The 24,730-nt window shown below is 37.2% G+C and overlaps 1 protein-coding gene across 2 annotated transcripts; it reads left to right on the forward strand.

Annotated features, from left to right (window-relative positions):
- The first annotated feature begins 4,920 nt into the window (after positions 1-4,920).
- On the forward strand, positions 4,921-18,500 carry LOC100769667 (FERM domain-containing protein 3). 2 transcript variants are annotated; one of them, XM_035438959.1, is made up of 3 exons: positions 4,921-5,127; positions 13,784-14,239; positions 18,481-18,500. In XM_035438959.1, exons 1-3 carry the CDS (start codon positions 5,001-5,003, stop codon positions 18,498-18,500), a joined length of 603 nt encoding a protein of 200 aa, XP_035294850.1. In that variant the 5' UTR covers positions 4,921-5,000. The 2 variants fall into 2 exon arrangements, with proteins under 2 accessions (XP_035294850.1, XP_027256032.1); XM_027400231.2 differs by lacking the exon at positions 18,481-18,500 and having other exon boundaries at positions 13,784-14,316.
- Positions 18,501-24,730: the final 6,230 nt, after the last annotated feature.

A 24,730-nucleotide genomic window follows, 5' to 3' on the forward strand; every position in this document is an offset into this window, starting at 1 on the left:
TGGAGGAGTGGTCTTAATGCATGAAGGTTGACCATGCTCACTTTCTGACCTTTGTCCATTGTCCACTGAGATGAGAGCAAGCTGTTACCTCCTTTTACCAGAAACCCTGTTCCCAACCTTGAGCAACTGTTGTCCCTGAATGTGAATCAAAAATAAGCTCTCCTCCTTTAAATTGTTTTTTGCCTTTGATGATAATGGTATGCAAAATAACTTACACAAAATTGCTGCCAAGAAGTAGAGTCCTTGCTTTGCTGTGAGAAACCCGACTGTGTAGTTCTTAAGCATTTACAACTTATTTACATGAGAGAAGAGGTTGGAGCTGTGGACTAGCCAAACACTAGTGCTGTAGCTATTTCCTTTGAATTGAGACATCCATGCCTAAGTGGAGGATCCTAGGACTTAGAAAGTAAATAAAACCTGTAGAACTCATGAAGCAAATGAAATTTATAAGGGCAGAATGTTCCTAAAAGTTACAAAATTCGGAAGACACGCACACACAAGGTTAAAAAAGCAGTAACAATTCTCAAACAGGAGAGTCTTTGAACGCAGAGATCTCCAGATTCGCTGATTTTATGACCTGTTACCTTTCCTAGTGAGACACTAGTCCTGAGACAGGATCCCTGGTAATCAGATGGGTAGAGAGGCAATGGCTAGGTAATAAATGGTGAACTTTTAAAATAGCCAGCTTCGCACCCTCCTGACCTGAGACAAAAGTCTGATATTTAAAACCAAGACACCTTTTTGCCTCCCGCAGGCAGGCCCTCTACTGATGGTCTACCTCACTGATCAGGACGGTTTATACAACAGGTGTGGGTCTCCATGTCATCCTATCTTTCTTCCAACTGACAAGCCCTAAATTAAGGGGGGAAAAGTTTTCAGAGACTTAAAAAACAAGCAAAGAAACAAACAAAACCCCAACCCTGGAGTAGAGACTTGAGCTTTTGATTTTTAGAATCCACCTCTGCTTTGCTTTGCAGAGGGTCTTTTTCTCCGTGTGTCCACTGCTTGTGTGCTTCCTCAACGCCCCCTCCCCGGCCCAAAGCTTTTCTTCAACAGCTGACTCTGCTGCTGTCTGCAGTGTTTGGATTTTCTCTGCAGCTACCTGTTGCACTGGAGATTCTTTCCTGCCTTTTAATTCTTTTTTTTCTCCATCTTTAAAATTTAAATTAGAAACAAGATTGTTTTCCATGTCAATCCCAGTTCCCTTTCCCTCCCTTCCGCCCCTGCGCCCCCTCCCCACTAAGTCTATCAATTCTTTGACTGGCACAGAAGATGGACCTCATCAAAACCACTAGACTGTCCCAGTAGGATGTGATTTATTGTGATGCATCTGCCTTGGAGTCATCCATGATCTATCGATAGGTAGCGCATCACCCATACTGTAAGTAATCCTAATAAACTCACTAGTTTATGAAACTAGACTTGGTGAATAGCTATTTTTTCATGTGTCCCCAAGAAGTCACACAACACATCAATGTGGTACGTAGCATTTAGGAGAGCATTATTATGGTGGAAAGAGGAAGGTTTTCCCACTGCCTCACAACACACTGCTTCATGTTCACTGAGAAGTATAGCAGAAGTTGTTGGAAATTCCCATCACACCTTCCCCAGGTATGATGGACTGCATTCTCTGAGCTGTGGGGCAAAATAAACTCTTCTCCCTTAAGTTGTTTCTTATTGAGTGCTTGGTCTCAGTGATGAGAATAATATACTGCTATCTCACTTTATCACTGTCTGGACATGAATTTCAAGTTTTTAAAATAAATGAATCAAATAGGAATTTTTTTTTCAAGGGCATCCATTGTGCAGCTGTACTGTTCTTAGGAGCACTGAGCTCCAAAGATCTGTGCAGAGTCTGTAGAGGAACTGCACATACTTGCCTAATTTTTCTTCTTCCTCTGAAAGACAGTTGCATACATATTTGCCTTGAGTCCAACAAGATGTAGAAAAGTAGTGAGGACAAGATAGAAAGCCAGCCTTATTGGTTTTCCCTCTCTAAATGAATGCAGAAGATCAGAGAATCCTCAGAGGTCATTGCTGAAGATCTATCTACATAAGCACTCTGAAAAGTAGAGCAGATAATTGATTTTTAAATTTGAGCAAATAAATGAAATGTGACAAATATTGTGACTCACCTTAGTAATAATTTATAAAAAAATTAGTAAAGTATGATGAAGAAAGAAGGTATGCAAACTTGAGCAAAATTTTGTGCTTGGGAGTTAAGGGAAAGAAAAGGATGGCAATAATTTTCTTCAGGTGTTTTACTTCTTTTCTGTTTTGTTTTGGGGAGGTCTGCTTCTTTCATGTGACCCATCAGATCACATGTTGTTCTAACATGATGAGAGGTAAAGTGGTTTATATGAAGTCTTCACTGCAGCAAAGCTAGTTTAACAGATCTCACTTGGCTTTGTGATTCAAGAATCAGCTGGTAGTCTGGACCAAAAATAGTTCAGAATTCTTTGGCTTACTACATAGAATGGCTATTTTTACCACTATGGAAGAGGAAGTGGGCACACAAACTAGAAGTGAGATAGAGACGACTTGACTGCTTATAGCCCACATCTGTCTTATTTGAATATAGAAGGAACATCTGGCTTGTGATTTGCTGAGACCTAGACCTTTGTGTCAAGAATGCATTCAAGTTAGGTTTTACTATTAGCAAAATTTTAGTCTCAACTTAAAATATGTATAGAGGCATCTTTTGCTTTATGAGATTGATCTTTTCTTCCCAAAGAGGTTGAAAGGATAATTTCTCATTAGTGATGTCTGGATGGATTCAAATGGCTCGTTACTAGTCCTTTGAAATTCCTTGTCTTGCTACAAGGCAGAAATTCATCCAGAATTGGTTTTCAAACTTCATTTTCAAATTTTAAAAACATTTCCTCTAATATATTTTAAAAGTTTATGAACTTTTAAAAATTAATTAATCATTTATGGTGTGTAGTAATTTTTAATACCTTCAAGAACCATTCCTGGTGACAAGTGAGGAATGACTAATGTTGTTCCAGGGCCTACTTTTTTGTTATATGTCTGTTTTGTATGTGAAAATTTTATTCAGAATTATATCCAAAGTGGGGTTGAAAATGGTTGAAGACTTATGAATTTACCATGTGACAATTTGGGGTTTGCAATTTTGAAGTTTTTACTTCAAGACTCAAATTTGAAAACTGGCTCACTCTATGGACACAGGATTTATTACTGCTCTTGGAACTACCAACCCTTGAGATTGAGTAGGAGGACTCTGTGATGTCCGCAGGTGTGACTTCCACTACCTCCCATTGTAGGGCATCTCACCCTTCTCTTTCAGAATTGGTGCTAGGCTCTGGTTTTATTCCTGAGGGCATGATTACATGGTTGAATTTCTTCCCTTATATAAACATACTTTCTTCATAAACTACTATATTCTAGGCATTTTCTCACACAAATAATTTCTATAAACATAAATATAATGTCTATGAAATATCACATATATTGAATAATATCCCCATTGGAAATTTAGGTTGATATTTTTATTAATATAATTAATGATGCCTCGATGAACATTCTTGTCAACATTTCTGACTACTCTTTCCAGAATAAATTTCTAAAAGTGGATTTTAGGGCTAAGGGATGTCAGACTTGTAAAACTCCCTAAGTTTTGCTAAACTTCTTTCTGTAAATTCTGCTAATTTTAGTCTCATAATGAAATCTAACAATGTATAATTTCAAATGATGTTTCTAAATGTAAACCCTTTTTCTCCTCAGAAAAGAAAAATCTGCTGAGATTATAAAATCTTTGTAACTTAGCTATTAGAAGTGGTATAAATGTATGAATGCATGATGACATAATGCAAAGACTTTCCTTCTGAAATCACTGGATAAGAAATACACCAGCAAAAACATAAATGAAAGTGTCTGTTGTATTACTAATCAGTTAAAAAGTTTCAATTCTATATCAATTCTATAGCTAAAACTGAGGATGTTTGTACCCTTAGTGACCATGCAAAACTGCAGGCACACTTCTGTCAGATGAACAAGCACACATGTTTCAAAGTGTAATGAGAATGTGATGCTTGACTACTGCATTTAAAACACATTATAGCTCGTAATTCAAGCAGCCACAGCTGTCAATATGGGAATTTATATTTTAGTCAACTGTTACTGTTTGAATTCCAAGGTTCAACATGATATTGCCACTTATTCATTTCATGAATTGGTGTGGGTGAATTTTCTCCCTAAGCCTTGTCTGTAAAATGAATGAAGTGTTGGCATAGTGGCAGGATGGAAATGAGGAGTACAAAGAACTCGCCATTTTGGTGCGAACAATACAGTCCTGCATATTTGCTGCATGTGGCTGCTGAAAACAATCAGGAGTGTGGCTGGTCCCAGTTGAAACTTTCTATACACATTGAACACACATCAGTCCCATTGAAAAACATGAACTGCTTAATAAATCATTTCATGTGGAAGCAATACTATTTGGGATATCCTGCTTTCAAATAAAACACATTATTAAAAATAATTGTAATTTAGTGTTTAAATATTTTTCCCATTTAAAATGATTGTGCCTTGCATTATTTTTTTATTGGGCAAATCTGCTCCAGAATATGATGGGAAGCTATTAAATACTTTAGAAATGAAATAAAAGTAAATTGTTTCCTCCAATGTAGAATTAGAGAATTTTATTTTTATTCTAGGAGCTTTTGATATTTGTCAGCGATCTAGATAGGTTAGAAAAAACTAAGTGAGGACTTGGCATAAAATTTTAGTGTTCATCAGAGGAGGGGTGATAGTTTATAAATAGCATCTCCTCCCTCCCTCCTTGCCCAATGTCTATCCCTGATGAGTTATTTTTGTTGGCCACATTAAGAACCTGACATTTGATTCTTTCTCAGTGTGCTCTGCCTTGGTCCTTTGAAACAGAATGGATAGCGAGCGAAAGGTCAAAGCTGTTGTTGCTGGTTGCATATGTTCAGGGCCACGACTGACAACAGAGCCTTAGGAAGATCGTAATATTAAAGATGGCAAAATGCTTGGTCAAGATCCGGACTCAACGAAGTCTCCACTTGCACATGGTGAACCACTGTAGCAGTAATGTGTTTGTTCGTCTGCTGAAACATGGCTCCAAGGTCATACCTCGAAATGCTGGTACGTGCTTTGCCCTGGGCTGTCATCCTATGCCTAGATAAGTGGGACTGCTTCCAGCTACATGCTCACCACTGGTGAGCCAGAGAGAAGCTAAGGATGCATGTGGCATACGTTTTTATATTTCATAAGGAGTGAAGATAGACAGGGAGAAAACAGGAAGGAGAAATGAAAGGTAATGAAGAGTGTAAACAAGTTAGAAGGGAAATGGAAAGCCAAGCTCTCTTGCACAACAAAATAATAGAGATTCCCTGCTTTATTCAAAAGATACAAGAGGAAGGCTGTTGTGTATTCCTGCAGATTGCTTAGAAGTGAGAGCTGATGCTTATAAGGCATAATGAGCAATCAAAAGACTTCTCTGCCTCTCATTATGTGAATTTCAGATCTCAGATATGTTCCTATGAGGCAGAAACCCCCCTTTTTTATCTTCAATTGAGAATTTTAGTAAAATAAAATACCAGGCCATCTTTTAGACTCTGTGAGCTCACACAGAGAGAGAGACATGTAGATGAGTAAAATTAAAATGAGTAAAATGAAAACAATCAGTTAAATAACCACCATCAGACTGATGTCATACCAATTTCTTTTCTCTGTAATGGTCCTGTTTTATGTTATTTCATGATCTGAGAAATTCAAACAGGAATCCAAAGTCAGATCCTCACCCACAATGCTGCTGTAATTTTATAGGTTTTTATGTTTGTATGTGTTTTTCAGTAAATGGTTACAGTAAAATTTATTCTGAGAAATAGCTGGAATTAGTCATAGCTTAGTAATATTTATAAAATTGTCTTCTTTGTTGAGATTAAGTGTATTTTTATGATGATATAAGTAGCATATGTTGTGTTCCTGTTCGAGAACCTATACGATTATTGTTTTCTTTTGTTTGAGGAAGGCTTGCATGCCTAAGCTAGCCTGTAACTCACTGTGTGGCACAAAGGTGGCTGAGACCTCACAATCTTTCTCTAACCTCCTGAGTTGTGTGATTTATATATACAAGCATTATGTCCATCTTATTTTTAAAAACACAAATATAGCAAATATTTTCCAATTCATTAATAGTCTCAATAATGAGTGCAGGAATGCTGAAAATAGCACATAATGTATTTCTTATTAATAGAATTTCTCAGCCAGGCGTTGGTGGCGCATGCCTTTAATCCCAGCACTTGGGAGGCAGAGGCAGGCAGATCTCTGTGAGTTCTAGGCCAGCCTGGTCTCCAGAGCGAGTGCCAGGATAGGCTCCAAAGCTACACAGAGAAACCCTGTTTGAAAAAACAAAAGAAAAAAAATGAATAGAATTTCTCTAGGTATAGTATTTTATAATGCATTTTAAATTTATGATTGACAAAAGAATTTCCATATTAATACAGATTAGTATGAATCTTTCCAAAACTGACCAAATAATATAGAATAATTATATAATGTAGAGAAATAATAATTCACTATTTAATCACAAAATTATCATCATAAATTAACATTTATTCATTTTGATCATAATAGTGGTAAAAATAATTTAGAAACCAGTTATTTCTCCATCATTCTTAAAAGTATATTTGTTAGGATATAAAAAACAAACTTGATGGAAGTTATCCAATTATCTTTAAAATATACTAACACAATAAGTAGGAGAAGGCATGCTTCCCACATCACTACTAAATCTTATTAGGATTGCTGCCTTGGCATTTGGTAGCAAAATGACTGGGGATGTAGGTCAGTGGTAGCATTATGCCTTATGCACAAGACTCTAGTTTTGATAGTCTAGGGACAAAAACGTTTCAGTTTTTTTTTGTTTTACATAAAAACATAAGAAGTAAGGCATTATCTATATACATCCATTGCCAGAGTGAAGTAAGTTTTTAAATGACACAAAATAATTGCCTAGCACCCAGAGTTTATACTAGGGTTCATTCTTTGTTGTATATGCTATGAATCTGGACAGGTCCATATCAGTATTGAATCAAAGAAAACACTTTCACTGACCTAAAGTCCTGTTTGTTATTCTTACTAATTACTTTTTTCTACCAACTATGGGCAACCACTTATAAATCTCCATCTCCTTTTCCAGAGTGTAGCATAGTAGGAACCACACAGGATGCAGTCTTTTCAAATTCTTCCGTTTTAGCCATAAGCACCTAAGATTGTTCTAGGTCATCATTTTAGCACTGAATTATATAACATAAATTGATATATTTATAATTTTTAATTTTTAATTATCCCTGTAATCTTTCCCAACTTGTTGTTGCTGAAAATTTGTAGATAATTATTTTTAAATTGTATTGAAATTTAGATTAAAAGGAGAAATGAATTTTTGAATCATTTAGGTCACTTGTTGAAGAATGTCATCAGGCTCCTTCATTTATTGATATATTCAGTTACACTTTAACATTGTTCTCATTCAAATTTTGCATATTTCTTTTCATTTTGCATACTATTGAGTATGGCATATTTAAAGATTTTGAACAAGATTGTCAATTATTATATTTTGATAGACTTGACTGATGTGTCATGAGCCACTGAATTTAAATATTGATTTTGTTTTTGAAAACTTTGCTGAATTCTTATGATTTCCCCTCTTATTTTGTGTACATAATCTTACCTTAGGAAATAGAGAAAGTGTTCACCACACTTCATACTTTCATATTTCTAGTTCTATTAGACTGAGTCTGATAAATAGTAAGATTTTGTCATGTTTCACACTGATGGGAATTCTTCTAATGCTTTGACATTGTATACCTTCACCATCATACATAGTCATTTCTGCAGTAGAAATCTCTAGTCCTTGCCTTTTATAACATAAAGATTTAATGGAAAGGGGGCCAAAATAAAACGACAGCAAGTATGATGTTTGGTTATATGGGGAAATATTATAGGAATAATTAAAAAAACTGGAATGATAGCTGTAAGCTTAAAGGGCCATCAGGAGAAATTTACAGAGAATCATGATTAAAACTGGTTTAAATCATAAGGTAATCTTTTAAACAAAAGAGAAGCCCAGAAGAAAATGGTGAGAAAAACTTTCATTTTATCTCTGTTCACAACTTTTCCAACTGTCAGGGTTTCACCTCAAAACAGAGACATTTGTTGTGATTTTTGTTTTCTCCTTCACTTCCAACATTGTCAAAAGAGTCTATGTTGGTTAGGTTTATGTTAGCTTGGTACAAACTAGAGTCAGTTGAAAAGTAATACTCTCAATTTAGTTAGTGGCTCCATACAAATGGCCTATAGGCAAATCTTTGGTTAAGCTGGTTAATTAATTCCTGATTAATAGTGGGTGTGGGAGGGCCAAGCCCACTATTGGTGGTGAAGGCCCTGGACAGGTGCTTCTGTACAGTAAAAAAGTAGGATGACAACTTCTGAGAAACCATTCAGCAAGCAGTATTCCTCTGTGGCCCGTGTTTTTCAGGTTCTTACCTTGTGTTCTTGCTCTGACTTCATTCAGTGATATACTATGACCTGAGAGTTGTAAGATGAAATGAATCTTTCCTCATGTCAATAGAAACCTAAGAGAGACAGAACTTTGTTCTGAAGAGTAGAACATTGCTGTGTAAGACTTAACTATGTGTTGTGGGGAGGACTATAGAAGGATCTCTGGAACAGCAGCCAGTGCTCTTAATCTCTGAGGCATCTCTCCAGCTCTTGGACTATGGGAATTTTGAGCAAGGAAAGCCACAGAATGCACAGAGATTAATGGGGTTCCTGGGAACTTGGAAGATAAGGCTGAAAGCAGATGATAGAGGCCATGCTTATGAAGTATCAGAGAGAAGCAAAGACTATCAGGATCGTTTGTGTGATATTTTGAGTTAAGAATCCATGGTTGAGGGCAAGTGGACTTGAAGAATTGGCTGTCATTAATGAGACCAGAAAAACAATACCAAATCTTTGCTTTGCTAGTACAGTCAATACTGATTAGATGGGGGTAAAGAATAAGTTGTGGTTAAGAAGAGACCAGCATCAAGGTAAAATCTTTTGGGAAGTACTTTTAGAGTTAGCAAACAGAAATTGAGGTTGATGGGCTTCAAGGCTGTATCTTATGACAGAAGTCAAATTTGGTGACATGTATGAGTTTCTCAGATGGTTGTAGCTTTGAAGAGATGAAGAGACCCTGGGGAGCTATTTGTGAAGGTAACAGCCTTAGTTGCAGGGCAGATCAGAGGTCACAGAGAGTAATTGAGGTTTGGCACCATGTGGCATGGTCAAAATCCCTGAACAGAGGTCAGGAGAAGCCACTGGTGAGGGTACAGCCTCAGCTGCTAGGGAAACACCAGCATATTGGAGATACAAATAACCGTGGATGACTACCAAGGACAGCAGCAGATGTGGAATGGAGCTGCCCTGATCCTCTTAGACATGCATCTGTGCTGTGTGTGGCAGAGCCAGAGGAGTGGAGCTGCCCAGTCCCTTTGGAGCCTGAAGGATCATAAGTCAAGAATCCGACACTGAGCTTTGCACTGATGGACTTTTGTTTTGTTTTGATTATAACTGTTCTCTGGCCCTTCCCTTCTGGAGTATGAAAATACTTAACTTGTTTTCCCTAATGACCCAGGATCCCAAAAGCCCTCAGTTAAGAGACTCTGGAGTATTAGAAATATTTTGTTTTACTAAGATTGAATTTTTAAAGAATTTGAATAATGAATTTTTTTTGAGACAGTGTAGGGGAAGCTGTAGCCACGCCTTCTTAGGGGCTGGCTACAGGAGTACCTGAGGGCTTGTGAGGGCGTGGTCAGAGTGAGTAGGGGGACTGTGTTTTGGTTTTGGTGACTTTAGGGTTTAGTTATATTTTACCTTTATACTGTTAACTTTTAATCCTCTTTTAGACTAAAAGGGGAATTGTAGGGGAAGCTGTAGCCACGCCTTCTTAGGGGCTGGCTACAGGAGTACCTGAGGGCTTGTGAGGGCGTGGTCAGAGTGAGTAGGGGGACTGTGTTTCGGTTTCGGTCTCTCTTTGCTTCTTGCTGTACAGACTACCACCGGCTGGCTGGTTCGCTCTGTAAGTAAGGCTTTTCCCTATTAAATACCCTTATATTTCTACCTGACTCCGTATTGGTAATTTCCTACAATAAGACAGGGTTTCTCTGTATTGTTTTGGAGCCTGTCCTGGAACTCGCTCTGTAGACCAGGCTAGTCTCGAACTCACAGAGATCTGCCTGCCTCTGCCTCCAGAGTTCTGGGATTAAAGGCGTGTGCTACCACCATGCAGCCAGACTTTGAATTTTTAAGGACTGCATTTTTCTTGACAGGGTTTCTCTGTGTTAACAGCCCTGGCTCTTCCTGGAACTAAGTTTGTAGACCCGACTGGCCTCGAACTCACAGAGATCTGCCTGCCTTTGCCTCCTGAGTGCTGGGATTAAAGGCATGTGCCACCACTGCCTAGCAAGATTGAACTTTTAAAGTGTTTGAAATTTTAAAGACTGTGACACTTTTAAAGGTTGAAAATGCTTTATATTATAAGAATGACATTAATATGCCATCTTAGGGGGGAAAGGAAAGTTTATGATTTAAAAGTTACATGTTTGAATGTCAATTTGACAAGGGGTCAATCACATTATTTTTATGTAAACTTGACACAGCTAGAATCATTTGGGAAGAGAGACTCTCAATTTAGAAAGCATATTCATAAGAATGGCTTATAGGGGCTGGAGAAATGGCTTATTGGTTAAGAGAATTGGCTCTTCTTCCAGCAGACCTTGGTTCAATTCTCAACACTCACATTCATCACTATCTGTAACTTCAGTTTAAGGGGATCCAATACCCTCTTCTGGCCTCTGTAACTCCCAGGAATTCATGGGGTACAAAGACATACATGTAGGTAAAAGACCCATAAACATCAAATGATATTTTTTAAGATTGGCCTATAGATAAGTCTATTGTTTTTTCTTGATTAATCATTGATGTGAGAACACCCAGCTCACTGTAGGTGGTGCCATCCCTGAGCTGATGTTTCTGAGTATGCAGGTTGAGCAAGCAATGAGGAATAAGCTAGTAAGAAGCACCCCTCCACAGCTTCTTTTTAGTTCCTGCCTTCAGTTCCTGCTCTGACTTCTCCCAGTGATAGAGTATGGTCTGAGAGTTGTAAGACAGAACAACCCCTTTCCTTTTCAAGTTGTTTTTGGTCATGGTGTTTTATCACAGCAACAGAAGCTCTAATTAGTACCGAGTGTCTACCTTTCTAGGATGTTGTAAGAAGCAAGAACCTTTCTCAGAAGTCCCATTTTCATGATCCCCTCTAAGTCTTTATTTCTCTTCGGACTTACTAAATGAATACAGCCAGGAGACTGGAAATGGACATTTCAAATATTTCAATATGCTAATAGTAGTAGAATTTTGGACTTGCCATATGAAAGGAACTTAACATACATTTCTCTACTTGCAATACCTCATGCAGTTATGACCCAAATTTTCTGCTAATTCATCCTTAAGAAGTAAGAATATAACAATCAAAATAACAGGTTCATTACAATTAGTAAACAGTCAGAGTTCAGCAAAGGGATGTCAGAGCTTGTTAACCCAAAGTCAATGTTAATGTCTGAGTAGATGGTATATGATACGATAAATCTTTCTGTCAAAAGCCGCCGAGCCCCACTGCCACATGTGCACTTTATGCCAGCGGCCCGCCCGAGTTAGGCCCAAATGAATACACAGAAACTTGTATTAGGTTCAAAGCTGCTTGGCCAATGACTAGGATTCCTCATCTATTAGCTCAGTATTAATTATCATAACTCTATATATTTTATAAGACTTATCAGACGCCTTATTGGCGTCCCTCCTTGCCGGTGGATCACTTTGTGCTGCTGGAGGAGCAAGGGGAAAAAGGACCCTTCCTGTTTCTCCTTCGTTTAAATGTGAGTCTCCTTGCTATGTCACTTCCTGCCTGTATCACCACTTATCTATTACATTTCCCATAATCCTCTTTGACTCCTAGTACCGTCTAACTTGCTGTCTCATTGGCCAAACAGTATTTTATTTAACAATCAATAAGAAAAACATACACAGTATCAGGTATAGGGTACATAGCTCCCCAATCTTTTTTAATCTAGAACATTCATTTTGGAGAAAAACCAGCAGCGTTTTCAAGGATAGTAGTAAATGGTAGTACCAGGCTGAGCAAGTCTTAATCAGCATATTGGAAGCAGACATATGGTTGAGACTTTCAGGAAGAAGATAGAGTGAAAAGAGCAGAGAATTGAGGCTATTCCAGAGACTGAGTGGACTGAGGACTGAAGTAGACGAAGTCAGTAAGTTAAATCAAGAAACTATGGACTCATGGAGTCTGACTAATGATGGGAAAGAATGAACACACACACAAACACACAGTGGCTTTAGCAATGCTGTAGTCAGACATTGGAGACTTTGCTGAGTGCCATTTCAGTAGGTGGTGTGCAGAAAAAATGATGGAGAAATTCAGGAAGACAAACTACATGAATTCTCATGAGTTCTAGATGGTTGTCAAAAAAAATGTCAATATAGGTGAGAACTAAGGGGAATCCACAAAGTTGGTAGGTGATAGACACAAGGTGAAGACAGATTATGCTGCCACATGAAACATCCTAGAATAGGGAAGGGAACAAAAAGAATACTGAGACTACCACCTTCCTAAGAAGCAGTGGGTACAGAAACAAGGAAGACTTCAGGATTTCTTTGTGTGTGTGTGTGTGTGTGTGTGTGTGTGTGTGTGTGTGTGTGTTTGTCTAAGTTCCCATTTTTATGATTTTTCAGAATCACCAGGATAACATTTCATAGGTGTAACATAGATCAAACAAGTACTATTCCTAGGGTGTTCAGAAGTGTGCCCTATATGAGATATTCTGAAATGTCCATTAAAAAATGTTCATTCAATTCAAAGTGAAAATCTTCGTTGAGAAAGTCAATTTCATTCAAGAGAACTTTAAATTTAAACCCATGGAGCACGAATTTCATTTGAAACATTAAACTATATGCTGCTTACTATGGAGAGAAAACATTTTTATGACTCATATCACATGCATTGTAACATTTTAAAGTTTTCTTTATTTCATATTTAACCTGTAAATATCAATAGCAACTTATTTTTTGCTTTGGTTCTTATGCTATTCATGATATAATAATAGGAGTATTCCATCAGATGAAGTAGTTGTAAAATTGAAGGAGAGTAAGGAGCATTTTAATTCTGAAATAGGACAATAGGAACATAATTGGACTGTTTCAGGTGAATGATAAGAGTGGTCACTCCATGTATAATGAGGTTGTGGTTTTTAGTGAATGAAATTAGGTCAATAACACAGAAGAATGGAAAGTACCTTGAACTTTGGATCCAGACAGGCTTGTTAGCAACTCCCTAAATAACCTCTTTGGGAAAAGGCACAGTGAATATTTCTACTGTCAGGATTGCCAGCCTGGAATACTTGGGTAAATTGAAATATCAGAAATCTTGTCCATAGTTGGGGGTCTACAACCCAGAGTCACAAACCTAAAGGTAATCACAACCTTTGATCACTGTTACTTTAGGTTTACCTTGTTGAGCCAAGAACTTACAGTGCAAGGTCTATCATTAACCTGATTTTGTTTAATGTCAGCATTCCACAGAACAGGTTCATGTAGACGATGAATTCCAAATGTTTCTACATCCAGATTTTTGTGAAACAAGAAAATCTGAAATTTAAAATTTATAGAATAATATTTTTTCCAGGTGCCCCATTGCCTAAAACGGATGCTTCTGAACCCCTGACGGTCAGCTCACCAGTGAAGAGAGCTGGGGGTGCAGATGCTCTGAGCGAAGAGGAAGAGCAAGTGAAAGAAGACTCCTTAACCATCTCTGAACTAGCATACAATCCCAGCGCCAGCCTGCTCCCCACCCCCGAGGATGACGAAGAAATCGACATGCTCTTCGACTGTCCGTCTAGGTTTGAATTAGACAGAGAAGACACGGATTCATTTGAGGAGCTGGAAGCAGATGAAAATGCCTTTTTGATGGCTGAAGAGGAGGAGCTGAAGGAAGCCCGTCAAGCTTTTTCATGGAGCTATTCCATCCTGACCGGCCGAATCTGGCTCAATCCTATGGTGAAGCGTTGCTCCAGGCTCCTTGTGGTGGGCCTGGGACTGCTGCTGTTTGTATTTCCCCTGATCCTCCTCCTTTTGGAGTCAGGTATTTATCTCTCCTTCTTATGCAAAAACCGAATTTGAGCAGTTCCACTATACATACTACTGTCCCCTGAAGGAGTAGGCATCTGGGAAGGCCAATGATTTTTGTGTACTTGTTGGGATTCCCTAATAAGAATAAAGGCTGTATTCAATATTAATATTATTTATTTTTCAGTAGATACCATGGTACAAATGGTCGTGGGTTTGTATGCCAAACCCTTAATTTGGATTTCTATACTTCTATAGACTTCTATCAGTTTAAATCAAATAAGGTTATTTTATTTATTTTAGAAATGTAGCCTTAAAGAAACAAAAGATATGTTATTTTTATCATAGTGTAGACATTCTTTTTATTTTACATCACAGTGAATTATCTTTTCCTGTCTTGTCATTGTCATCATTATGAAATACAATGTTTAATAACTAGATTTTTAGTCAAAGTGTAAGGGAATACTTTTCAATATAATCCTTAGTGAAAACAGCATTCCTCTAAGAAATGTTTATACAACTAAATTTATTTTGGGGTTTTCTTTCAGTTTTTAAAAAGTATTTTTATATCCAAAAAACTTGGTAAACAGTTTTGGTGAAGGAAGTCCTATTGAATTATTTAAGCACACATATTTTAAAACTAGTACACAAAGATATATCAGAATTTTTTTAATATTATGGCATCAATTTTCTAAAATATATGTTAGATTAAGTGATCCCATACTTTGAACCTATGAGAATATGTTATAGAAAATTAGTAGAAACAAGTTGTAAGTTGTGCAAACAGATGCTGGAATTGGAGATACAGACAGAGAACATTAAGTTTGCATATGAAGAACACCTTCCAGCATTTATATATGATAACCTAACGGCTTCGTTTTGGTTATGCCCATGGATTTAGCTTGGATAGGCAGACTGTTTTGAAAAGAAAGTGAAAACTGAAAAGAAAGAAATACTACAAAGATACTTGAGTTAGTTGTGTATGATTCACACTATTGGATGAGTGAAGGGAGATGGGTTGGACAGATGAATGGCACCAAAGAAGAATGGACAGACAACCTCTCACGTGGAAGTGATAGTGATGCAAGGCATTCAACAGAGTAAGGAGTTGCTACACTGCATTCCAAGTCCACGTGGGCACATTTCAGTGATTCTAAATGACCACAGAAAAATGGCAAAGTAAAATTCTTTTTATCCTTTTCAACATTCATTGTGATTCTGTGGGGAAAAAAACCTTCAAAACTATGTATGTATGTAGTGTGTTCATGGATATGTGTGCATGTGTGTGTGCGTGTGTATTCATGAGTGCATATATTTGCATATATATCAGTGTTTGTATATGTGTACTTTATGTGTTCATTTCTATATAAGTGCATGTGTTAGGATATATTTTAGTGTATGTGTATATATGTCTGTACATATGTGTATCTGTGTGTATATCTGTGCATGCCTGTATGTGTGTTTGTGTGTACATATATGTATGCATGTGGGTCTGTACATATGTATATATGTGTGTCTATGTATGTCGCTGTGTGTATACATGTGGGTATGTGAGTCTTTGTATGTGTTTATGTTGCATCTGATGGTTACATGTGTATATCTTTGAATGTCTCTGTGTATGTGTGTTTGTGTATGTGTGTCTGTATATATGAGTATGTGTACATATCTGTGTGGGTTCATGGGGATGTCCTTCTGTATATATGTTTCTCTTATTGGTTGATGAATAAAACATTGATTGGCCAGTAGCTAGGCAGGAAGTAAAGGCTACAAGATGAAGGCTTAAGGGAGATGCCATGCAGCAGCAGAAGGAGTAACATGCTGGGCATTACCAAGTAAGCCAAGAGCATGTGAAAATACTCAGATTAATAGAAATGGGTTAATAATTAAGAGAGATCAAGTAAATAAGAAGCCTGAGCCATCAGCCAAAGAGTTTATAGTTAATATAAGCCTCTTTTTTATTTATTTGGGTCTAAACAGCTGCAGAAACAGGTGGAACAGAAACCTGTCCACATGGGTGGTGGAGGCAAACACAGAAAAACACACAGAGGGGAAAAGAGAAACAATGTCTTCTTGATTTTCATGATAGGCAATATATGCCTTTCTTTGTTGGGTTTACTTAATAAAAATCTTTTCTTATTCGTTATTGGGTCGCCCATTGAAAAGAGTGAAGGGACCATCAAAAGACATACAAATTCAGCTTTGGTAAAGAAGATAAGTGAGGGGAGAAATCTTGTAGTACATTTCTTTGTGTCATAAAATTCATGAAAGAAGTGGCCTGTGTTTTCTGTTAATAGTGCTTGCAACACTATCAGAGAAAAGAAAAAATGCTACTTACTTTACAGTACAGAATGTAGGATTTCCACCTATATTAAAATATTCAACTTCCTTAAGTTATACAAATATATAACATATAACATCTCTATAACTCTAATAAAATTTCAATACTATCACCAACTGATTTCAAGGAGGGCATTCCAATCTGTCTTATTCAGTACAGCTCTGGGTTAATTTGTCAGCTCAGGAAGTTTGAGTTGTGCCATGCACTAGCTATTAAATCTGCAGAGCTTTATTCTCAAAGGAATTCTATGATTTGCTCTCATATAGAAATGAATTTACCTTTGGTGGAACCTGTGAAAATTTTACTTTAGAAGTTTTTAAGTAGAAAAATTTTCTAGTGAAGTTTTAATGTTTCCATTTTTCTCTCATATGACTTTGGAGTCATCTCATTGTTATTGGCACAGGGGTTCTCTACTCATGGACTCAAAGTAGCCCCTCTTTTACTTATTTCTCAAAGTAAATCACTTAGACTTCACATTTGAAAAACATGTTAAAAATTAATATTTTTAAATTATGGAAATAACATAATTCTTACTTTGAATACAAACTGAATGGCATTTTCAAAATTGTCCATTATTAGGTAAGGAAAGAATGGGTCCTGATGACTTTAAGCAACAGATATCAAAAGTAATATTGGTACCTTAAGATGTTATTTCATTTACATAGAATAAGAATCTTTAAAATATATCCATTATGTGTTAGAAGGCAGTGATCACTTGGAATCAAATAAGGAGAAAACTATTGCTGCAGAAGATGGTCAGTGTATGGTATAGTGAGGCTGGTGGCCAGTGTAGAACATAATTAAATTCAGAATTCAGGGTGTGTGAGAGTAGATTATGATCCATATTATAGATATCTGGGTATTTAGGTAATACATGTATATGTTTATATAGACAAACCACATAAATTATTTATGAGTATTCATTGTTCCTTTCTCTCTTAACTATTATGGTGGAAAAGCCTGTAGTATCAAAGATTTAAAATTTCCATGAAAATCCCATGTGTGTATTTGTGGATTTGAATACACACACACACACACACACACACACACACACACACACACACACGCACACACTCATACTCATATTGAACTAGGACATATACACACAATCTATATTTAGTGACACAACAGGCTATATAATTAGAATGATATAGGTAAAGTATTACATATTTCCATTTCAGCTTGAACCATAATTATATTTGCAGTATATTTTGTAGTTTGTCTAATATTTTTAAACTTTGGGGACAATTTATAATGACTCAATGTCACTCAATTATAAAAGATATGGAAGCCATATTACTATGATTGCTGACAAAATTTCTAATAAATACTGTAGGATAAAGAAAGTTTTTCAATACTTCAGTTATATTTAAGACAAAGCTGTATTTTCAATATATTGGAAACTCTAGGAGGATGCATGTTAGGACCAGAAAATAAGTTCACCTTTGGTGATGAAAGTCTGAAAAGATCACAGATAGTGGAGGAGATTCACATTCTAGTGAAGCTACTGACACCCAACCAAAAATATGAGCATTGAAAACATATTTTGCTATAAAAAGGTATGATCAAATTAATGGTATCAAGCAACCTAGAGATAGTCAGAAGGGTAGTGTAATTATTTCACAGTGCCAGGAATTACCACCAAAAAACCCACCACTAGCTAAAACAGTCTTCCTATATCAGTAAGAGCAGTCAGACTCTGGAGTCTGTCATCCTTTCTCCACAACATTGCCTATAAAGAGCAAGTATTCAGATGTTCTCATATCTGGAGTGTTTTCTGGGATTGTTGCAGATGATGGGACTTGAGCATCTTTGGGCAAATTTTCTCTTCTTTGGGAAGATAGTTACTGAAGGTCTCTGCTTACTTATCTTCCTGCTTTTTCTCTCTTTCCCTGTCTGTCTTGGACCTGCTTTTGGACTTCCAGTCTCTATGCCATAAACGGAATCAGCAGGACCTGCACATGGTGGACCCATTCAAGATTTGTTTTCCACATTCCAGCCTCAGTCTCTGTCTGAGTAGATAAGTTCATGAGTGAGCCCAGAAAAGCTCAGCAGTCATCACTTCAGAAAGGAAGAAAGAAACATCACTCGGGCCTCCGGCTTCAGCTGTATTCACCCATCCTTTAGTAAAGCTGATTTGAACCCTCTTCTGGACATCGTGTGACATTGTGTCTTTTATATACTAGAAAATGAAATAGTGACATTATGGTGGGTAATACTTAGGTCTTTTAACTTCCAGTTTCACAAGGAAGTGATAGAGAAACTTATCTTTGATGAGGTTTGTACATCAAAGGTTATTTGCCATACACAAGGCTCCTCACAGCCTCCACCACTGAGAGAAGGAACTAGGAATCAGTTCATGACTAACAGGGTTGGCTAAAACTGTACAACCCTATTTTGGACCTTTGGTTACTGCAAAAGTCTTTTTGGAAGGGGCACCAAGGCTATTTTTTTTTCACTTTTCAAGACAGGGTTTCAGTGTATAGCTTTGGAGACAAGTCTATTTTCATGGTTACAAAGGAATATTCTTGATGTAATTAAGAGAGAACTTCTGTGGTTACTACGTATCAAAACACATCTTTTAAATTCCAGCATATTCTCCTGCTAACATATATGACCTTGTTTCTTCTTATTCATGTAATGTAATTATGATTTTAACCATTTACTTTCTAGAAATCTTCCTTTAAAAGTAAAGAAATCAAGAAAAACAGCATAGTGTTTGGCAGCTACATTCTTGAGAAGAAGTTAAAAATTCAGGTGTCAGTCTACTCTAATTTTATTGACATGAATCAACTCCATCTTGTCTTGTCAGCCTGATTTTCCTGACATGCTGACCTTCTTGTTCTGCAAATGATGAATCGGGTAAGACCAATGGTCACTGTCGAGCCATGCTTTGCTCAGTAGGCATGGGGTTACCGTGTAATATTTCTGTCTTTCCTAGGTTCCTACTGCTGTGATAAAACACTAGGACACAAAACACCTTAGCGAGGGGAAGTTTTGTTTGGGTTTTAGTCCATCATCACAGGAATCCAAGGAAGGAACTCAGGGCAGGAATTTGTAGAAAGAAACTGGTGCAGAGGCCATGGGGGAGTGCTGTGATTGACTTGCTCTCCATAGCTTTCTCAGTCTTCTCTTTTATACAATCCAGTACCACCTGCCCAGGAATAAAATCATCTATCCTGGGATAGGCCTCCCATATCAATCATTAACCAAGAAAATGTCTGACCGACTTGCCAGTGGGCCAGATTAATACACATATTTCCTTAAAATGAAGCTTCATTTCAGGTGATTTTTGATTATGTCAAGTTGACAAAAAAAAAATCTAACCAGGATAGCTGAAGCCTTGTCAGTTTGTTGAACCAATACTTTATTAAAACATACCTTTTTCCTTTCTGGTTTATCCCTATGATCTCATAATAATGTCATCATCACAATATAATATCACATCTCAACATCTAAATACCCCATAGTTTTTAAAAATTCAAACACTTTAAATGTTAAATCTCTTTAAAATATTCAATCTATTAAAAACTTGATATTCTCTGTAAAATTTTCCAAGGTCTTATAACTATGAGTTCCCCAAAAGATAAAAGTAAGCCAATTCCATCTTACATCTGTCAGAAAGACCAAGATGAATAAAATAAGTGACAGCTCATGCTGGTGAGGATGTGGAGAAATGGGAACACTCCTCCATTGCTGGTGCTGATACAAACTTGTACAGTCACTTTGGAAATCAATGTGGCAGTTCCTTAGAAAATTGGAAATCAATCTATCTCAAGACCCAAATATTCCACTCTTGGGCATATACACAGAGGACACTTCATTCTACCACAAGGAAACTTGCTCAACTATGTTTATTGAACCTTTATTCATACTAGCCAGAAGCTGAGAACAACATAGATGTCCCTCAACCAAAGAATGAATAAAGAAAATGTGATACATTTACACAATGGAGTATTACTCAGTTTAATATAAACAGCATCATGAAATTTGCAATAAATAAATGCAAATTTGAAAAAAAGCCCACAAAACAAAAACCCAAAACATCCTGATTGAGATAACTAAGATCCAGAAAGACAAATATGATATGTATTCACTTATAATGGATGTTAGCTGTTAAGTAAATGATAATCATGCTACAATCCACAGACCCAGAGAGGTTAGGTAAAGAAGAGGGCTCTGGGGTGGGGTAATATCTTGTTTATACTCTAACAAACAAAGCTTGCCTGAAGATCAGAGGGTGGAGCTAGCCACTAGTTAACCATAGAGGTTTGGAGATACAGATAGACAGGAAGTGATATGGCTGGCTGGAAAGAGGAAGTGATAAGGCGGGAGGAAACAGGAGCTCAGACTCTTTGTGGCTGGGAAGTTGAGTAGGTAAGGTGGTTGTGGTGTTGCTCCTTCATTTCTCTGATCTTTCAGCATTTTCCTCTGTATTTGACTCTCAGGGATTACTATTAAAACCTATTAGAATTCATGCTATACTAGGGGGGTGGCAGGTGGATTTCCTGGGAAATGGGAAATAGAATATATTGTGTGGGTGGACTGGGCAAGGTAAGGATGAGAGGAAGAAGGATCAGGTAGGAGGTGGGATGGGATAGAAGAAGAGTATTGGGTAAAACAGCTGGAATTGGGGTGGGGGTTAGGAAGAGGTATAGAAATCTAGTGTAGTGGAAACTTCCTAGAATTGATGAGGATGACTGTAGTAGAGACCCCTGGTAATGGAGGATATAGTATCTGAACTGACTACCTTTTGCAGCCAGGCAAAGATTCCAGTGGTGAGACTTGGTGGCATTAGGTTAAGCTATTGGCCAATGTCAGCCTTGATTGCTGATGATAGGAAAGAGGATCACTCCTCAAAAGCTGTCAGCAGAGACCCATTGCTGAGGACAACATCCACACAACTCATTTGTCATAGACACATTGAGCTTGTGCCTGCATGGAGCCTTCACCCCTATATCTAGTTTCTTTGGTGTGGAAGGTACTCTGCAGGCTACAGATAGAGAAATCAGTATACCAACCCAGATAAGAAACCTTCAACCTACAGTCTGTCCTGTTTGCAAGACGTGCTAGGGCAACAGTGGCACAGAACATGTAGGAGTGGACAACCAATTTCTGGTTTAACTCCATATCCATATGATTAAAGGGATCCAATGCCCTATACTATCTGGGTCACCAGGAATCAGAGACTGGATAGTCCAGAGACCTATGGTAGAACCAAATACAACTGGCCAAGAAAAATCAATGAAATAATTTCTAATGATATTCTGCTATACTCATAGATCATTGAAGTCTCCATCGGGTCCCTGCCCTCCAAACTCAGGGAACTCCATGGAAGATGAAGAAGAGGAGGAAAGACTGTAGGAGTCAAGAAGGATGGAGAACACCAGGAGAACATGGTCCACAGAATCAACTAAGCTGGGCTCATAAGGGCTCATAGACACTGAAGTGGCAAGCTTGGGGCCTGTAAGGGTCCGCATCATATCTTGTGCCTATATGATATGGCTATTAGCTTTGTGTTTTTGTGGGACTCCTAACAGTGGCAGCCAGTGTGTCTCTGACTCTTTTGCCTATTCTTGGGATTCTTTTGCTCCTATTGGGTTTTCTTGGTCAGCCTCAATCTCAGGACTTTTGCCTTGTTTTATTGTATCTTGTTTTGTTTGGTTGTTGTCTCTTTAAGGCCTGCTTTTTAAAGAAGAGAAAAGAAGGAGAATAGATTGGGAAAACGGAAGTTGGTGGGAAGCTGGGAGAAGGGGAGGAAGGATAAACTGTGTTTGGTGTGTGTTGTGCGAGAAAGGTATCTATCCTCCCAAAAGAAACTGTTACATGTTTTCATTCTCCAAGTAGGAAGAATCATCATATAGCCACAATCAAATGAAAGAAAATTCCAGTTTCAAGAATGTAAAATGTCCAGTGATCATTGAACGTTGTGGCACATGTCTTTAAGCACAACACATAGGAAAAGAAGAGAAACTATGTGAGTTTAAGACCAGTATGGTCTACACAGTGAGTTCCAGGATCATTAGGGCTATGGTCAGGGCTATTCTGTCTCAGGAGCAAAACAATGATAAATTAAAAAAAAAAAAACAGCTAATCAAACAAACAAAAAATTCCAGTATTTTATATCTGGGACATGACTCCTTCCATCTTGTGATCTCTACTTCAAATGAGGCTGCACCTTTATCAGTGGCCTCTCCTGGACTGTCATAGTGTTAACTCTTAGCTGTTCTCAATCCCTTTGTGCTTTCAATATCATACCCCATGAGACACTCTTCACATTTCCAATTCAACCATCAGAATGAGACATTCTCAGACCCTCTGAGCTGATGCTGAGAAAACACTTCCCAGAAGATTTTCCCACAGTGATAGTAAATTAGCACAGCTGAATTTTCAGTCCCAGTTGACTAGCATCAACTGTTCCAGTAAAATAAATTTTCACTTTTATAGATTCTTTTTTTGGGGGGGGGGTTTCAAGACAGGGTTTCTCTGTGTAGCTTTGGAGCCTATCCTGGCACTCACTCTGGAGAACAGGCTGGCCTCAAACTCACAGAGATCCGCCTGCCTCTGCCTCCCGAGTGCTGGGATTAAAGGTGTGTGCCACCTACACCCGGTTAGATTCTTAATCCAAAACATCACATAAATGACCTAATAAAGTCTTTGTTTTCTTCTGAAATGTTAGAAACCAGGCTTCCATCACCTACAGTTCTCTAAGCATTATCTTCCATGTCTCCAACATCTCGTGAAGCTCTGAACAATTGGTGGCTTTTCCAGCCCTGAATTCCAAACATCTTTACAATTCTATTAACAATATTGTCAATTCTGTCACAGCCATATTCTGCTCTCTGGAACCAGTTTCTGTCTTATTTATGTTTCTACTGCTGTGATAAAATTTCATGAACAAAAACCAACTTGTAAAGGGAAGGATTTATTTTATCTTACAACATTCAGGACACTGTCTATCACTGAGGGAAGTGAGGGCAAGAATTCAAGGTAGTAACCTGGATGTGGGAACTGAAGCAGAAGCCATGACAAAATGCTATTTAATGGCTTGTTCCTTGTGGCTGGCTAAGCCTGCTTTCTTATACAGTACAGGATCACCTTCCTAAGGGTTTCATCATCCACAATGAGCTAGACCACCCTACATCAGTCATTAATCAAGACTTGCCTACAAGCCAGTATAATGAAAATATTTCTTAAGTCAAGTTCCTCCTTCTCAGATGGTACTGATTTGTATGAAGTATATATATATATACTTCATATATATATATATATATATATATATATATATATATATATATATGTAATCCAACGTACCTATTGATAAAGGGAATGTTTTCAATGTCCATGTCATGGAAGCAGAAAGTATGACTGTTTTAGGAACTCCAAGGCTTCTTTCAATAACTCTTGGAAGGTCTATAAAGGCAAAGTGAAAAAGAGAAAAATTATTTTCCATAGCTCTTTCTTTAGTAATCAATAATCATATTATAGGTCTGGGGCTTAATTCAATGGTGTGGAGTTACTAGCATTATGAAGGCCCAATTTGTATTTTCAGAACTGAGAAAAATGTTTGATATTCAACAAAATAATTCATAGCATATGGTTTTATCAAAGGCTATAAATTACAGAAAAATAATTTTAGATAAACTTTGGGACATATTTAATGATATACCATGATTTTTATTCTTGATAGTCTTTAATTTTTTATTATATTTTATGACTCATTTTATTTTTATGACTCATTTTTTATGGTTCACTTTATTTTATGACTAATTTTACTGATTTTTTTCTTAAAAATGGATTTTTTTATACAATATAATCTAATTATGGTTCCCCTTTTCTCAAGATTATCCCTACCTTCCCATCCTCCCAGATTCCCATTCTTTCCTGGTTTCTCTTTTATCAGAAAACAAACAGGCATCTGAACAAAGACAAAAGATAAAACTAATAAGAGAATAGATAAAAATAAACAAACTCGAATATAAAAATAAATAAATTAATAGAAAAACAAAGAATTAAAGAAAATGCACAAGAAATACATAGAAATGCAGAGACACACACATTAGCAATCCAACAAAAGTCACAAAATCAGAAACCATAATAGATAAGCAAAAGACCTGTATGGTAAGAAAAATAGAAAGAAGAAAATACCCAGACAGAAGAACATTATGA

Source organism: Cricetulus griseus, chromosome 2 (assembly GCF_003668045.3).
Source record: "Cricetulus griseus strain 17A/GY chromosome 2, alternate assembly CriGri-PICRH-1.0, whole genome shotgun sequence".
Lineage (NCBI taxonomy): Eukaryota > Metazoa > Chordata > Mammalia > Rodentia > Cricetidae > Cricetulus > Cricetulus griseus.